This window comes from Akebia trifoliata, chromosome 3, assembly GCF_017979445.1.
Source record: "Akebia trifoliata isolate Shusen 1 chromosome 3, ASM1797944v1, whole genome shotgun sequence".
Lineage (NCBI taxonomy): Eukaryota > Viridiplantae > Streptophyta > Magnoliopsida > Ranunculales > Lardizabalaceae > Akebia > Akebia trifoliata.
Genome location: NC_141377.1, coordinates 57,859,229 through 57,877,420, shown reverse-complemented (window position 1 = coordinate 57,877,420; position 18,192 = coordinate 57,859,229). Strand labels below are relative to the sequence as shown.

Genomic DNA, 18,192 nt, shown 5'->3' with positions numbered 1-18,192 from the left:
TGAATATTTTTCTCTTTTAAAAAGAAATTAAAGGTATTCTTTAACAAGAGGTTAAAGATAGAAGCATTTAGGTCACTTTTAGTCTCTTTTATGCGAGACCAAGGTCAAGGGTTATATCATAATTTTAAAAATTCAAGAGGTGTGGGTTTATGTTTAAATTACTGTCAAAGTTTTTGTGTTTTAAAACCTTGGCGTGTTTTGAACTAGATTCTGCGCGTTCACGAGTTGATTCAAAAATACAAAATTTCCGAGTTTTAAAAACGAGTCATTGCAAAATTACATTAAATAAGTTACTACTCGGACGAGTTTCGGGTCAACTCTCCGAGTTATACATGAAAGATTCATTTATAGGGTGTTTTGGGACCACCGAAAAATTAAAACAGTGGAAGCCAGGTCATCCGTTATTCTCTCTCTCTCTCTCTCTCTCTCTCTCTCTCTCTCTCTCTCTCTATATATACGAAGAAGGAGAAAGAAAGAGAAGGGAGAGAGAGAGAATTAGAGATGGGTCATCGTTTGCGGTCTCTCTCTAAAATGGAGAAGATTGTCTTCTCTATCCTTCTCTCTATAACCTGCGTCGCGGCTGGATCATTTAACGTTACAACGCTTTCGTTTGACGAAGGATACAGTCCCTTATTCGGTGATGGAAATCTCCGCCGTTCATCTGATGGAAAGAGCGTTAATCTCCTTCTCGACCGTTTCACAGGTATTTATTTATATATAAGAAGGGTGGGATTTCATGTGTATTGATTCCGTTACCGTTAGCTTTAATATTCCGTTATTTTACAGGGTCTGGTTTCATCTCTTCTGATTTTTATAAATATGGATTCTTCAGCGCTAAGATCAAGTTGCCTTCTGATTACACAGCCGGTGTTGTTGTTGCTTTCTACGTGAGTATTATTATTCTTCATTGCTTCTTTCCTAATTTCTCCCTTTTTTTTTCTTTTTTTTTAAAATAAAAATTGGATCATCGTTGATTAATTATGGAGATTCAGCCACGCGTGTCTCGAGGATCATCAATGACACATGGACCAATACCTTGTGAAAACGCGTTGCTGAAAATTTTAATTTAAATGCCTATATTTAAAACATGAAAAGACTAAATTACCCTTGTCAAGGGCTCTGTCTCTCTCCCTTTTCTTTCGGAAAGAAACTATTTGAAGGAAAAGCGCCCTCTGTTTTTATCGGTGGCTATTGATTTGTTTTAGGTAAAAGTTGATGTGCGAATAGAAGTTCTTTTTGTTGTTTTATACACGCTTGGTTTTAAAAGGGTAAATTTAGTAGTACCCCTGAGAAATTTGTGATATTAGATTAACCCCTACAAAATGCAAGAGTAGGCATATACCCCTTGAACGAAAGTCATTATTTTTTTTGCTGATGATTTAACGGTGAAATTTTCATTTTTTTTTAAAGTTCCTTTTGAAAACTTAAATTATTAAATCAAAATATTTGAAAAAACAAAAACCTTTTTGTCAAGGGATACATTTAATCTTACATTTTGTAGGGGGCTGAACCTAATATCACCAATTTTGCATGGGTATTACTAAATTACCTTTTTTTTGAATTTACCCTATTTAATATATTTGAGATATACCCCTATGTTTTTAAGTTAATCCCGTGACTGTGGTCTTCTCTTATATAGATTAATGAAAAATGACATGATTACCCTCATCTTCAGCATCTAACCAAAAAAAGGCCATTTTCAAGCTCTTCAACCCATATTTACCTTTTGTAGAAAAACCCTTGATTTTTTTACCAAAAATTCCTTCATCTTCTACTTCAGCCCACCCCCAAAATCCTAACTAGCCTTGTGGTTTGAAAGTTGAAGATGAGGGTATTTAGGTCATATACATTTGTCCATAGAAAGACTGAGAGGTCCAGTAGCATGTCATCATTTTGAAAACATGGGGTATACCCAATATTCAGCAAAATATAGAGGGGTAATGCATAAATCACACATAATGCAAAGGAAAGCCTTCCTGTGTTTATGTGAAGTTTTTATATTCTTTTCTTAGAAAGGTGGAAAAACAAAGAGAAGTATACTTATTCTTGTACCTCATAAAAGCCAACTCAATTGGGTGGCATGGTTTTAAATCTTCTTCGAGACTGAGACAACTTATCCAAGATGACTCGGTCTCGTTCATGGATGAGACGAGACGTCAAAATGAGTTTTAAAACCATGATTGGTGGGAATCCCAATTTTTTTTTTTAAAGCCAATGCATACATACATATATTTATGCACTTGTTAATAAAGAAACTATTATCTCACCATTTTGAATATTTAATCCATATCCAATATGCAAAATCTGATCAAAATTATCATTATCATTTCCACTATGTCATGTAGATGTCCAATGGGGACATTTTCGAGAAGAATCATGATGAATTAGATTTTGAATTTTTGGGGAATATTCGAGGAAAAGAGTGGCGGTTTCAGACGAATGTATATGGTAATGGTAGCACTAACCGAGGAAGGGAAGAAAGATATAACCTATGGTTCGACCCAACTCGAGAGTTCCACCAATATAGCATCTTATGGACCGCGAAGAATATTATGTAAGCATTTCTTATATCTTTCATCATTTACATTGCCTTATCCCAACTTTTTGGGATCAACGATCTTACTTTGCCATTTAATTCTATCAGAAGTTACGTCTTCTGAAGTGTGGAGTCCACTTGGAGATGATTCGAATTTTCGTGATGAAGACGAGCTCATCCATATTAAGATCGAATTAAGTATATTTTGAAATTTACTTGTGCAATCATTTATATTCAAAAAAATTCAACTCTTTGATCATTTGAAGAGAGCTCATGTCACGAAAAATCAGTCCTAGAATCATCTCCATGTAGGTCCTACAAAATCGGGTGTACATGTGACCATTTGAGGATTATGTCTAAACAACTAAAGGGTTAATTTTTTGTGAGTATGATCAATATTCTAAAATCCCATCAAGTGTGGAGTTCAAATTTTATGTAAAATACATCAAAATTCTTCAATCTACATAACATATTTAACTTATTTAAAGTAGTTTTAATTTTTATGTTTTTTTTATTTCAAATCCAGCTTCTATGTCGACGAGATCCCAATCAGAGAGGTTGTTAGGAACGAAGCAATGGGTGGAGACTATCCATCAAAGCCTATGTCTCTATATGCCACCATATGGGATGCGTCAAATTGGGCCACATCGGGTGGAAAATATAAGGTGAATTATAAATATGCACCATTCGTTTCTAAATTTTCCGACCTCGTCCTCCAAGGTTGCACGGTGGACCCGATCCAACAGGTTTCTAGTGCCAACTGCTCGATAAAGGATGCTGAATTGGAGAGTGCCAACTATGCTGTTGTCACCCCCGAGAGACGTACAGCCATGCAGAAATTCCGACAGAAGTACATGTATTATTCATATTGCTATGATACTTTGCGGTATGCTATTGCACCACCGGAGTGTGTCATAATTCCATCGGAGAAAAGGCGGTTTAAAGATACGGGGAGGTTGAAGTTCGGTGGGCACCACCATCGTCGATCAAAGCATCGGAGTCAGATCCCAATTGGGGCCAAATCTGATGACCAAGCTGATGTTTGATATGGTTTACATGTGAATGTTAGTGGCTTGCGATTCTTGATTTTTCCCTTCTTTTGTGATTTATTTATTTATTATTATTATTCAAAATATAAATTATATGAATGAAATGAGCTTTGTTTGAGGTTTATTTATCATTTCTTGGATTTTCTTTTTATTATTTTTATTATTTTGTATTTATTTGTATTATCCTATCATTGGTGATGGAAACAACACTAATGATAATTATTATTGCAATTACACATTAACGTCAATTTCAAGGTTTAATTAAAAGAGCTGACTAATAAAAAGTACGCTTCCAAAATTTTTTTTATGTAAAAGTGAAAAAATACAAAATGATAGAAAAACAGATGCCGAGATGGCCCTTATATCTAAGCAAAGCAAGAAAACAATAAAGGAGAAAAAACAAAAGAAGAACCCCCAACAAGGCCAACCCTCGACTAAACTTAACAAGGCAAATAGGGGTTAAATTGGTACGGATTTTTATTCAAAATCCAAGTGATCCGAATTCAAATTCAACATATTTGATTCATCAAGTCTATCCGAATTAAAATATGATTTGGATATGGGTTGATTCCCTTAACCTGAGTCGAATCCAAGTCATATATAATTCCATCCTTATATCCGTCAATATCTAAATGATATATTATTTTGTAAATTGTATTGTTATATTATTTTTATCAATCAATCAATCTTGAGTTTAAGTCATCATTTAATAATTTTATTTGAAATAATCTTAAACGGTTTGACATTATCCAATCTGATCGATTCAAATAAATTAATTCGATCAGATCGAATCTGGATATGATTTTAATGAAAGTAAATTGATTTAGATATGATCTTAACTTGTATAATCCAAGTTGGTTTTGGATCCAAATGAAAGTAAAATTACAAGTCTTATCTTATAAGAACATCAAAACCTTGATCCAAATATTTGGGAGTCCACGAAACAAATCTAATTCCTTCATTAAACAATGTTCAAATGGACCACTTTCCTTATACATATGTTTTTTGATGAGTACGGTTAGGATAATGAGATGAGAAAAAAAAAAGATGAACAATTAATATTTGGGTGACAAAAAAATCATTTCTATTAATAATATTTCTAAATTTATATAAGTTAAAATTTTCTTAGTGACTGATGAGCTGTTCCCAACTGTAGTTGGTGGGAGAGGTTTGAGGGGACTTGCCTTTGAATTGGGGGGTAACCCATCCAAAACTAATACGAGTGGAATGCTTTGGTGGCCATTTGGTTTTGGCCTTTTGGTTAATTTAAAAATACCTTTGAGGATGTTGTAACTATTTGGGATACCCCTCTATTTTAATATTAATGACATACACCCTTTGACCATGGTCTTCTATGGGAGACAAGAGATAATTATCAAAGTACCTTCCTTGGAAAGAAATTCCATGAACTCAAACTCTTCAACTCTGAACGTCCTCTCCCAGCCCCCCCCCCAAAAAAACACACACACACACACACAAACCTCTTCTCCAATATTATTTTATTGGGAAAATCATCTTAAGATAAAAGTATATATTATTTTATTTTCATTGATTGAAAAAATAAAATAATAAGAAAACCCAAATAATTAAACAAAGAATAATGATTTTCTGACTGCCCCTCCCCCTTCAACATAGCTCCCTGACATGGCATGTGTTAGAATCATAGATTTTTCCTCGGGATTCACAATTACAAATATTTATAGGATGTATAGTTGTGTATCGATATCTCAAGCAAACCTCAAGGTTGAAGGGGATCGATTTTATAGACCATTCTTTATCAACGTTTGTTTGTTTTTTTTGGCAACTCATTATATAGGTAAGGGTATTTTTGTTATTTTCTATTAATCCCTCATAAAACACTAGAGTCAAGGGACGTATCATTAGTTGATGAAAATTGAAGGAGGTATCCCATATTTTTACCAAAACGCAGAGAAGTAATTGGTTCTGGGATTTAAAGTCAAGTTATCTTCTCTTCCTTTTCTTTCTTTATTTCCCCCTCCTGTCTTGTTGACATCTTTTGGTGATTTAATTAGTAGGCCCAACCACAATAAGTCTTCTAAAGTTTATTTTAAGGTCTGGGCGAGTTTGATGATTCTAGGATTGTTAAACAAATGGTGGGGCCATCATTTTTTCTTCTTCTACATGTGACTTTGCTTAGAGAACAAGTTCTAAAACAAAGAGGAGACAACCACTGTGGCATAGAGGAGAGTGTGGGACACACAAATGATGATCTTTTGGATTAATATAAGAACAATCTCGATAAATATCTAATGGTCTTTAGATTAGTCTCTATCACCCCTTCAAGTTTGCCCTTCACAGATACTATCATTTCCTTTCGGAAAAAGAATTGGTGGGAAAGTAATTTCCAAGAAAAAGAAAATGTAATTTTCATATAAAGGATTGTGCATTTTTACTAAAAAATCATTTTCTCTAGAAAATGATTCTGTTTTTATTTTTATTTTTAAGAGGGAGAATATTCTTCCCTCCTAACCCACTTTATAAGAAAATGAATTCCTCTTCCAGCCCCTGTTTAATACCTTGCAAATGATTTGCACGACAAATATTTTGTGATGAAAGATTTACTATTGCTTGGTAACCATTGGTGGTTGATTGATATAAATTAATAATTTAGAATATTTTCTTATTAAAATAAATCGTGGAAACAATTTTAACATGTTCAACCTCATCAAATAAATTATTCAACAAATATACCCTTAATACTTATTATATTTAACATACATATGTGTAGACATTCTTTGTTTGCACTTGCTTAATTAATCAACTCATCAACTTGATTGTGACGGTTCTTGATGATGGACGAATGTTCTAAAGATATTTTGTTCGTCTTTGGATAGTTTTCAAAACTCAGATGAGATATTTCATACTAATTAAGACTTTAGAACTCACACTACGTTAGAAAAACATGACTCAAGACATAAAACCATCATTTTTCAATCAAATCACAAAGTTTTATGTGAAAAATCACACAATTTGATTAAATTACAAAAATACCGTTGGTGTCAAAACAAACTTAGATACTAAAAAGTCCTTTGGAACACATAAATGAAAGTATAGAACAAAAATATATTTTTTGCGAAAGTTGATAGAATTATCAAAATACCCCCTCGTGGGGCTCACACCCTATTCACATTGAAAAACCAAGAATAACATGAAATTAAAATTTTCAATGAATTCCTTAAATCCAACTATTTAAAATTGGAAAAATCTTGAAACCAAAATTTTTTAAAAATCATAATTTTAATTAATTTTAATAACCACCAAGGTGACCCCAAGGAACCTTAGTAAGGGTGAAATCTTTACGAACGTGGTAAAGCTAGTTGGACGCTTATCATAACAACCAACGCTACGTCATTGACCTATATGATTGAACGGGTTGGTCCAAAGCGGTCAAACAGGTGGGTCTAACCGATTGGACCCACATATAAAATATTCAATAAATATTTTTGATTTCTTCCTAAAATAAGGTAACTTTTACTTCAAGAACATGATCCAGAGTCATGTGATGTACATTACAAGGTTTTGCAAAAATAAATAAATAAATAAAAAAGAAAATTTTCCTGTAAATTTTAATTTGAATGTGAATTTGAAATTTAAATTTAAAAATTTAGTGGATGTTCATTGTCAAAGCGTGGATCAGGTCCAAAAAAAATATTTTTATTTATTTTTAATTTGGTCTAGACATGAATTTTAGGGGTTGTCTTACTAAGCATATGAACCCAACAATTAAAATCTTACTAAGTTTGATCATTTTCCTTTAGTTTGTAAGAGAATACCTAAAATCAACAGGACATGTCATCAACTTTAAAAACGCATGAGGTATCTCAAACATTCACCAAATAGGTGAAAAATCACCCAAAAGTTGGATTGGAATTTTTAATAATTCAGTCGGGTCATTGGTCGAACTGATTGAATCGGATGGGTCAATTGATTTTTTTAAAAGTGGATTTTTTTAGGTTGAATCGACCCATAGAAGCAAATAGGATTTGATCCAACCTGGTCGAATCGACCGATCCGATTTTAAAATACTGATAACAACCACTAACAACTCAACAAAAATTAACTCATCTGTAATAACAACAAGTAACGTGTAAATTACAAATAGTCAAAGCCGTGGAAAATCATTTTCCTAGGGGGAAGGGTAAGAAAAGTTTTTTTTTTTTTTTTTTTCGCTCGTGACAACAAATCTTTTTCAAGTTATTTTGTTGTCAAACATCGGAAAATAAGGATTTTCTCCGACAAACCATTTTCCACAGGATTTTCCGTGCAATCAAAAAAGCCATTAAGTAAATTGAGGTTATTGGAAGGTTAAAGGGCATATAAAACTTATTAACTCTCTAATAGATAGTTTAAGTGCATTAGGTTTTGTGAACCTTAGCTAAAATTATTTATTGTAAAAGTCAAAAGGTTGTCCATCTGTTTTTTATTTGAGTGTGATATCACACATCATTATACTATGACTTTACCTATTAAAAAACCATAAGATAAATAAAATTATTATTTTAAACGTTACAAAATCAAAGATACTTTTGAATAACTACTCGATGTATTGGAGAAATGAGAGGAAATTTGTCTTCAATATTTTACCCTCATCTCCAACCTAAAGATTCTATCTCCTTCAACCATCAAATCTCTACTAAAAGAAATAAATAAATAAAAAAAAGGGTTTGTGATGTTGAGGATAATATATATTGAGTAATGCTAGAGTGACGGTGTAGGATACTGCATTTGACACTGAGTTGACATGGAAGTGTGCATGGAATCTCATAGATGTTTTTCACTTGTATGTCAAGGAAAGGCATTGATGGTTCTATGCACACTTTCCCATCGACGCAATGTTGAATGTTGTGTCGTAAAAAGTCACTCTAGCATTTTTGATACATCTTTTGAGAGAAAAAGTAATGATTTTTGCCACGTGGTTCAAGAGTGAGGTGAAGAAGTTGGGGTTCCGAATAATTTGGCTATGGAAAGCTTTGGAAAAAAAATAGACAAAAGTTGGTAAAGTCAGGAAAACATTGGATTAATTAGAAAGTTTTTTTTTTTATAATTTATAAAAATGACATTTTATATATTAAATAAAAATAATAATACTTAAATTACTAAAAAAATGTGATTTTTATTTTTAAAAAAATCTTGGGTTAAATCACAATTAATGGTGATTTTTTTTAAAAAGCTGTGATTTTTTGAAAGAAAAAAAAATTATGATTTAATCAACAACTATTAAAATCATGATTTAATCGCGATTTTTAGCACTAAGTTCAGGTGAGGGCATTTTGCTCCTTACACAGTCTATAATGTAACTCTGATGTCAAGTTGTGTGTCATCAGTTTAAAAAAACAACGAAAATTTTATAAATATTCACCAAAACTTGGATTGTACCTCAAATTTACCCCAGCGGGGTTCTTATTCCAGTGGGATGTTTTTAATTTTTTTCCCTCATTCGAGATTTAAAATATCCTATACATACTTGATATATCCTGGAAACATTCAAAGTTTAGAGCTCAATGTGTCGTATCAGTCTCAGTCGATACCGATACGTAGGGGTGTCAATGGGTACCCATTTAACCAAATCGGAACTAAAAACTCCAGTTTCAGTTCCTTTCTATTAGAATCGATTAGAACTGGGTTTAAAATGAAATCGAACCGATAGGAACAGAAACTATTAATTTTTATCGGACAGAAATAATTTATTATCATTTTTTCTATATTATAAATGATTTTAAGGTATTCATTTATTTCAAATTAATGAATGTTATATAAAGTTTTCAACTTTTCATATAAACTATGGATTTGAGCTTACAATGAGTTCTTTTCTAAAAAATTACTAATTTTTAAAAAGGTATATATATATATAGGGTCAGGTTCAAAGGACAACCATTTCTACACACATATAGACAATGTTTTGCCAAAATGTTTGGTGCTGAACATTTCCCATATATATATATAGGGTTAGGTTCAAAGGACAACCATTTCTACACACATATAGACAACGTGTTTTGTCTTATATGGGCAAAAATGTTTGGAATGGACTGATTTTTTGTGAGGATGATCTCTGTGATGAGGGGATCATCCTGGCAAAAAATCATCCCATTCCAAAACTTGTAACCCCATCAAAATTGATTTACAAAAATTGGACGGTCTATAATTTTTCAACAAAAATTGGACGGTCTAGAAGTTTCATAATGAGCTGATTTTTGGCAAGGATGATCTCCTCATCACAGAGATCATCCTCGCAAAAAATCAGTTCATTCCAAACATTTTTGCCCATATAAGACAAAACACATTGTCTATATGTGTGTAGAAATGGTTGTCCTTTGAACCTGACCTATATATATATATATATATATATATATGGGAAATGTTCAGCACCAAACATTTTGGCAAAACATTTTTTAAAACATGGGTTAGAAGTTTTGGAATGGGCTGATTTTTGGTGAGGATGATCTCTACGGTGAGGAGATCATCATCACAAAAAATCAGCCCATTCCAAAACCTCTAATCCCATAAAAAATGATTTACAAAAAAATGGACGGTCCACGATTTTTTAACTCGTAAACATGGGGCTATAGTGAGGAGATCATCCTCACCAAAAATCAGCTCATTCCAAAACTTATAACCCGTGTAGGACAAAAATGTTTGGTGCTGAACGGGACCCACATATATATATATAGGGAAATGTTCAGCACCCTAAGTTTTACCACACACTTTAACAAACGTTTTTTGTCCTACATGGGTTAGAAGTTTTGGAATGAGCTGATTTTTGGTGATGATGATCTCTATGATTAGAAGATCATCCTCCCCAAAAATCAGCCCATTCCAAAATGTTTAGCCCCATGTTTACACGTTGAAAAATCGTGGACCGTCCATTTTTTGTAAATCAATTTTGATGGGGTTAGAAGTTTTGGAATGAGCTGATTTTTGGTGAGGATGATCTCCTCACCATAGAGATCATCCTCACCAAAAATCAGCTCATTCCGAAACTTCTAACCCATGTAAGACAAAATGCGTTTGTTAAAGTGTGTGGTAAAACTAAGGGTGGCGAACGGGACCCATATATATATATATATAGGGTCCCGTTCGCCACCCTTAGTTTTACCACACACTTTAACAAACGCGTTTTGTCTTATATGGGTTAGAAGTTTCGGAATGAGCTGATTTTTGGTGAGGATGATCTCTATGGTGAGGAGATCATCCTCACCAAAAATCAGCTCATTCCAAAACTTCTAACCCCATCAAAATTGATTTACAAAAAATGGACGGTCCACGATTTTTCAACATGTAAACATGGGGCTAAACATTTCGGAATGGGCTGATTTTTGGGGAGGATGATCTTCTAATCATAGAGATCATCCTCACCAAAAATCAGCTCATTCCAAAACTTCTAAACCATGTAGGACAAAAAACGTTTGTTAAAGTGTGTGGTAAAACTTAGGGTGCTGAACATTTCCCATATATATATATATATATATATATATATATATGGGTTAAAAGTTTTGGAATGGGCTGATTTTTGGTGAGGATGATCTCTACGGTGAGAAAATCATCCTCACCAAAAATCAGCCCATTCCAAAACTTCTAACCCATGTTTTGAAAAATGTTTGGTGCTGAACATTTCCCATATATATATATTAAAAAAAATCATTAACTTATACCTTTACTAAAACAAATTTTAACGGTTAATAATTTTATAGATAATATGTTAATTTTTGAAAGAATATTATTTTTATAATGATTTAAAATATTTTTTTTATCATTCAATTCTTCAGAACCAGAACTTGCAAGAATTGAAACGATATAGTTCTAAGTGCCTTAAGAACCAAACCGGAGCCGACCCATTGACACCCCTACCAATATGTATTAACCAATATATTATGATATTTTTAAACCATGTTTCCAAGTCTATAAACTTGGATAAACTTGAGGGAAAAAAAAAAGAGGTGCTGTAAAGTTACAAAGTATAGAGTTTCTATTACCACAACAAATTTTACTAATGCCACCCCAAGGTGTAATAATTCTTTGGTGATTTTATTAATGAGTTGGGGCGGCGTTAGCAAAGGTTGCTGTGGCAACAGAATCTCTCGTAAAATATTTAGAGAGAACAGCATTTCTTTTAAAGTTTTTTTTTTCCCAAAGGAAGAGAAAAAAAAAACTAAAAACACAAAGACTAGGAGAAGAAATATGAGGTCAATAAAGTTGGCTTTTTTTGTTTATTTTTCCATTTTCGTTACATTTCTCTTTCGTCCTTGAGCTTCTAAGGATAAAAAAGCAAGGCAGGCAGAAAAGAAAGAGTTAAAAGAAAAGATATTTCATTACACCCCTATATATCTTGGGTCGTTTTTAATCACTGTTTTTACAGGAGGTGCTAATTTAATTTCAACTTTTGTCACCTTAACCAAATTACAAATAAATGAAAAAACTCCCTACTCCCTACTCCCCCCCAACCTGCCTGTATTAAACAATAATCAACTTTCGAATCCAATAACAAAAATAATAAACATGAAGAAAACAAAATACTAGTTTCTTCCACAGAAAGATGGGTTGATTGGTCGGTCAGTCCACCACCCTCATCTTCCTGAAATTCGACTCCCGAATTGGCACTTGCCATGAAAAAATAATTGATGATGTGTGTTGAATCAAGGGAATTGGAATGTACCTCCGATTTGGCTGGAACCCGCGGGTGGATTGATCGCCACCCAGAGAAGGGATATGGTAATCGCAATGAGCCCAGACCAAACAAACACGATCGTTGGGGTTCTCCCTCTTCTTCCCATCAACCCTTTCGCGAATGGGTATAGATGTGCTAGCACCCAAAAGCTGAAGAAAACTCCACCCAAAAGACGACTCCACTGTGGTATAACACTGTATATGGTTCGGCTGATCCCAACCGCTATTGCAATCAAGTTAGTCATCATAATCACAATGGGTGGTATCATAAGTGATGACCACTTGACAATGTATAGGTCAGCGAATTCGTCATTCTCATCATCTCCACCCGACTTTGATGTGAGGGTGAAAGAGATTTCTATCCCAGCAATCACTTTTAGTAGACCTTGAAGAACTGCGGCAAGGTGAGCACTTGTGCCTCCAATCAGCCAAAACTGCTCATTTCTCCACCACTCCTCTAGCTCGATACCCGACCATTTAATCTCAAGCACGGCGAGCATGCAAAGTGTCACAGTGATGATGAGGAGGTAAGTGAGGAAAGCGACGTTGAGGCTCTGAACTATGAACTGACCCGAGAAGAGGGATAATGCAGGGAGGAAGCAATATACAATGAGGAAGATAGAGGTGAAGGGATAGATTCCGACGTTGAGATACGCAATCCTCTGCAGAAACTTCATCCTTGGGCTGGCTAGGAGCGCATTGTTGCGAGAGAAGAAGATCTCAACTGAACCGGTGGCCCACCGTAGAACCTGATGGAGCCTATCGGTGAGGTTGATTGGGGCAGTCCCACGGAAGGCATCGCGTTTGGTCACACAGTAAACTGACTTCCATCCTCTGTTGTGCATCCGATATCCTGTAACCACATCTTCTGTTACAGACCCATAGATCCACCCAACACGCTGCCCCCACTCAGTCTTATCTTCATACCAACACGATATGACACTTATGGCTTCTGCAACTGTTGATGCGTCGAGAAGATCTCGAGGAATCGTAAGAGCACCTGGGGGGCGTCCATTTTTCACTGCAGGGTGATCAGCAAGTGGGCGGCCTTGGAATTCAGCCACTGGGATTGAATCAACAAGGAACGATGAGTTTCCAAACTTTTTGGGGAATGTCGACATGTTCATGTCTTCATCATCAGAGTCTCCCATTCTGAGGGCCCGGTTCTCTTCAGGGGTTGAAGAAACCTTTGGTCGTTTGGTTCGGGCAAAGCAGCAGCTGCAGCAACCAGGTTGGTGTTCTTTTGATCGAGGTGGGTCAAACCCATAGAGGGCGATTCTACGAAAGAGGCATCCGGTTCCAACATAGACAGGGCCTTGGAGACCATCAAGGGCCCTCATGTTCACATCAAAGAAGACAGTGTTGTGGTTGGCATAGCGATCAGACGGGTCAATACCCTCAAACCTCTGAGGAAACTGAACATAACAAATACGATCCCCACCCCGGTCCATCATGAAGCACATACCTTCTCTCATAGCTTGGGAGTTGTAGATGTAGTGGTCACAGTCAAGGTTGAGAATGAATGGACCATTGGACATGATAGCAGAGGCTCGGACCAGAGCATTCATGGCTCCAGCTTTCTTGTTGTGATCATAGCCAGGACGCTTCTCTCGGGAAACATAGACCAGCAATGGTAGACGGATGTCAACATCTGTGAGATCGATGAGTTTGGTATCTTCACAGGTTCCTTGTAGTGGTTCATCACTAGGAGGCTTCAACATCACCTATAATTGATAGAAGTAAGTTTAGATTCCCCATTTTTTTGTCTCGGGTCAAATCGAAAATTACTAGTCCAAAAATAACTATGTTCAGTCAATCCTAACTAGGGGTGCAACATGGTCCGGTTCAAACCGATAACTTTGAGCAGGTTTGGTTCTGTTTGGAACAAGTTGTGGTTTGGTTCTTGGTTCAAGGCTTGTATAGAACGAAACCAAACAAAAAAACCAAACTCGTATATATATATATGAAATTTCATGTTTATTATTTATTTGTTTTTTTTCCCCATTAAAACTATGTTGCTTCCAAGCAGGTTTATAGGATATTGGAAACCCATAGAACCGAATTGAACCAAACGAAACTAAAAATGAGGTTGGTTCGGTTCAGTTCAGTTCAGTTCTGCTTTGGCACCAAACCTAACCAAGTTGCACCCTAATCCTAACCATCTAATATTTTGCATTCCAGTCAGCAAGGATACAAAGATAAGCTGTTAGTCAACCTAATACCTGTATGATTCCGGCATGATCGCCCTTAGAGTGCTCAGGTGAAGGAACCATCCAAGTGCCAGGCCAGTGAGTACCATCAGCCATCCAAGTAGCTTTAGGGATCTTCACACTTTCGATAGGGTCATCATTTACATTCTGTCTTTGGAGCTTCATTGCCTTAATCTCTTCCCGAGCATGATAGGCATCCGACCGACGACGTATAGAATCAGGCAAACCATTGATCCGGACCTTGAACTCATCATACTCCCGCTTTACACGTCTTCGGTCTTTGACAAAATCCGGACGCACCTTGTTCTTGTAAGGGTCTCTCTTCAAATTGAAATATGACTCTGGGTTCCTAGGTTCGATATCATGTTTACGGCAGAATGGGACCCACAAATTAGCAAAACTAGCAGCTTCGGCCATGGCTTCAAAGGTTAGAAGAGCACCTCCATCATCAGAAACGTAGCAAGCGAGCTTTTCAACTGGGTATTCAGCAGCAAGAATGGATAGGATGGTGTTTGCAGTGACAAGAGGTGGTTCTTTCTCTGGATCAGCGGTAGAAACAAATACATCTACTCCCGGGAGGTCAGATTTGCCAGTAGGGTTGTGGGGGCCAGGCATTTCGAACTTCTCTTTCAAAACAGAAAGGTCAGTAGCTCGGTTTATGGGGCAGAGCTTGGGCAGCTGATCAAGCAGCCATGAGAAGGCAAACCAAATCTCACAGACCACGGACATCCCCCATAGCCAGATTGCATCTTCGTTTTTGTGCCTGATCCTCCATACGAGGAACAGACCAAGGGCAATCATCCGAACAACGATAAGAAGCCTGTGAACAAAGATGCAAACAATGGTATTTAGTATGTGATAATACAGCAAACAGACCACCTGTATAGAATATCATTTTAATTGAGTCATATGGTAAGACCATATCAAAGGGGGTCGAAACATCAGAACCAAAATTCAATCAGCATTGGATTATTAGTTATCGAGATAGATTTCAAGTTATGTGTATGGTTAAGGGTCTAAGTTCCAAACTTGCTTGCCCATTAAATTTCAGGCTACGGTAAAGTAATTATTTGGCCGATGTTGTTGTATTTGTTTGGACTGCAATATTATAAAAATGTTCTCAACTATAAACTAACTTTACACATGTAAAACATAATTTTAAATATAAATACGTCCATCTATCAAAGATATTAAACACGCCTTCCACTATCATATCCATACCACATGAAGGCAACACAGATACCCAATACCATATGACGGCAACATAGATACCCAATATTTAGAAGGACCAGAATCCAGATAGTATATCTCGTGTAACACAATAAAAACATTCATAATAGAGAAGGGGAAATCCACCCTGCAGTCATGGCAACAATAAGGAGGTACAACAAAAAAAGACCAAACAAAGGAATAAAACCAGCAAAAAACTACGATGTGGGACTTAAGGGGCATTTGGTTCGGATTCTAGAATCTGATTGTTGTCCATAATCTGATTTTCGGATCTAATGTTCAGTTTGGTCCTGAATATGAAAGAATCAGAAATCGACTAAAATCAGGAATGAGGTAGGACAAGTTTCTTGTGATTGTGGAATCTGTTTCTTGCATTTTTTTCCCCACTAAATTGATGATTTTACACTTTGGTACAGATTATTTGGTGTGGCAAAACACAAAAAAAGGTCAACAAAATGAGTATATAATTTTAGAATCTATAAATAGCTCCAGAAATTGTATAGCCAAGTTAGATTCTAGGTTATAAAAATCAGTTTTCACAATCTTATTCTGATAATCCAGAATAAGAACCTAGAATCAGGTTCCAATTCATGATATTGACTCAATATCCGATAACTTGATAGTTGAGATGAAATTGGCTCGGCCTAGATCCATCTTTCAGGCCCAATTAACAAATATTTCCATGAAATTAACAGTATAATATACAGAAAAGGTACGATTTCAAAACCTTGAAGATTATGGGCTCAAAACAAATGGTGATTAATCATTCAATCCAAGCATCATCAAAGCTATCATCATCAATGCATCATCAAAATTCAAAACAAACAAAAGTATTTATCCAATATAAAAGCAATAAACCCATAAATAGAGCAGCAAAGAGCGTGATTATACCTATATGGGCTGATAACTGCAGCAGGGATCTTCAATTTCCTCGTAAGTGGTCTCCATGGTTTGTTACAGAGTTCCGAAGCCTCTCTTACCCCATCATCATCATTTCCACTAAATCCACCATCCTTCGGCCATATAGCATTCCCATACCCATAAGTCCCCTTCGTTTCAAACAACCATCGATTATGATCGAAATCCCCAGTCTGACTCCTCATCAAAACGGACTTAGTCGATTTCATCAATGACAATCTCCTCTCCATCTTCGACATCCCACCCATTGCTGGCGGCAGCGGAAGAGGCCGTCCATCATCCATTGCCACCTCATCTAAATCAATGTTCTTATAAGCTTCCTTACATCCCGGGCAAATTCCGCCACCCGTCTTTACAGCATCCAAGTAACAATCTCTACAGATCTTGAAATCACATTCACATGGAAGAATATCCACCCCTCTTTGGTCGCTCATAACCTTATCGTTGCAACCTGGAATCGCACATGACGATCCCTTTGATCCAGCCATCTGTGGATGATTCGCTTCGGATTCGATCACCTTATCCATTAAATGAGCTCGAGTAACACTATTGAATCCACCAGTAAAGAGAGAATTCGAGACGTATTGTTCTTCAACCTTTTGAGAAATCGACGGATCCATCGGTTGGTTGTCTGGTGTTGGAGGAATGTGGACTGTATAGTTCAAGAACTCACCATTCCCCAATTCGCTATCGAGATCATCTCTCGAGTAGCTAATGTACCTTCCTGAAGAAGTTCTTCGACCAAATGTTACCGTTGGCGGAGGGAGAGGAGGCTTGTTGATCTGATGTGATTCCCCCAAATCTGATGTTGATGATAATGATGATCGACTTGCTTTGAACGATTTCGAAGTCATAATTAACAGATCTGACAGATTTCGTTTTCAAAATATATAATTTTTTTTTTTTAAGGATTTTTTTTTTCTTTCAAAAAGAGATCATCTGATCTTGAGACCGAACAAGATCTCAGATGCTTTAAAACCTCTTATACCACAAATACACAGATCTAACTTCAGAGAGACTTCAATTTCAAAACCAAAAAATGGGGGGAAAAGAATTTTTTCTGATTTTCAGATTGAACAAGAACTCAGATGCTTTAAAACCTCTTATACTACAAATTTCAAAGTAACTGATGATGATGAGCTGTGATCCACATGTCTGAACAAATAGCTTTCATGGAGATAGTGAGAGATTAAGAGACCAAGTCTTGATCAGCTAAACTCCAACATTAAGAATCCAAGAAACCAGTAATCTTCTTCTTCTATAATTTTATTTTCTCTCTCTTAAACAAACAAAAAAACCTAAGTGGTTCGCCTGCTTTCTCTCTACTGTGTGTGTTTTTCAACTTTTCAGACAAGAGAGAAACTAGGGTTTTTTTTTTTTTACTAGAAAGGGAAGGTTTTTTTTCTTGGGAGGGAAAGAAGAAGAAAAGACGGGATTTGGGGAGTTAAACAGGGGATTTATAAAGGTTGGAAAGAAAATACTATGACACGTGGCATTTTGAATATTTAGCTGACGTGGCAATGTGTGCTGTGATTCCGCTGTCTTACTACTGTGAGAACTGTAACTG

General features: G+C 35.8%; 2 protein-coding genes across 2 annotated transcripts; one reads left to right on the top strand and one right to left on the bottom strand.

Moving 5' to 3' along the window:
* Nucleotides 1-461: 461 nt before the first annotated feature.
* On the top strand, nt 462-3,629 carry LOC147408327 (putative xyloglucan endotransglucosylase/hydrolase protein 30). The gene is made up of 4 exons (XM_086437285.1): nt 462-703; nt 787-887; nt 2,346-2,554; nt 3,063-3,629. The coding sequence occupies exons 1-4, from the start codon at nt 502-504 to the stop codon at nt 3,580-3,582; spliced, it is 1,032 nt and encodes a 343-aa protein (XP_086293411.1). The 5' UTR covers nt 462-501; the 3' UTR covers nt 3,583-3,629.
* Nucleotides 3,630-11,892: 8,263 nt separating this feature from the next.
* Nucleotides 11,893-18,044, bottom strand: LOC147408326 (cellulose synthase-like protein D3). Its single transcript, XM_086437284.1, has 3 exons — nt 16,599-18,044; nt 14,490-15,297; nt 11,893-13,991 (listed from the first exon to the last, which is right to left on the bottom strand). The coding sequence occupies exons 1-3, from the start codon at nt 17,477-17,479 to the stop codon at nt 12,237-12,239; spliced, it is 3,444 nt and encodes a 1,147-aa protein (XP_086293410.1). The 5' UTR covers nt 17,480-18,044; the 3' UTR covers nt 11,893-12,236.
* Nucleotides 18,045-18,192: the final 148 nt, after the last annotated feature.

Excerpts from the sequence above, each read along its gene's own strand:
- LOC147408327 (XM_086437285.1), top strand. The coding sequence starts at position 502 with ATGGGTCATCGTTTGCGGTCTCTCTCTAAAATGGAGAAGATTGTCTTC. Across the intron at positions 704-786 it reads CCTTCTCGACCGTTTCACAG|GGTCTGGTTTCATCTCTTCT; the intron begins GTATTTATTTAT and ends GTTATTTTACAG. Across the intron at positions 888-2,345 it reads GTGTTGTTGTTGCTTTCTAC|ATGTCCAATGGGGACATTTT; the intron begins GTGAGTATTATT and ends TATGTCATGTAG.
- LOC147408326 (XM_086437284.1), bottom strand. The coding sequence starts at position 17,479 with ATGACTTCGAAATCGTTCAAAGCAAGTCGATCATCATTATCATCAACA. Across the intron at positions 15,298-16,598 it reads GCAGTTATCAGCCCATATAG|GCTTCTTATCGTTGTTCGGA; the intron begins GTATAATCACGC and ends CTTTGTTCACAG. Across the intron at positions 13,992-14,489 it reads ATCATGCCGGAATCATACAG|GTGATGTTGAAGCCTCCTAG; the intron begins GTATTAGGTTGA and ends TATCAATTATAG.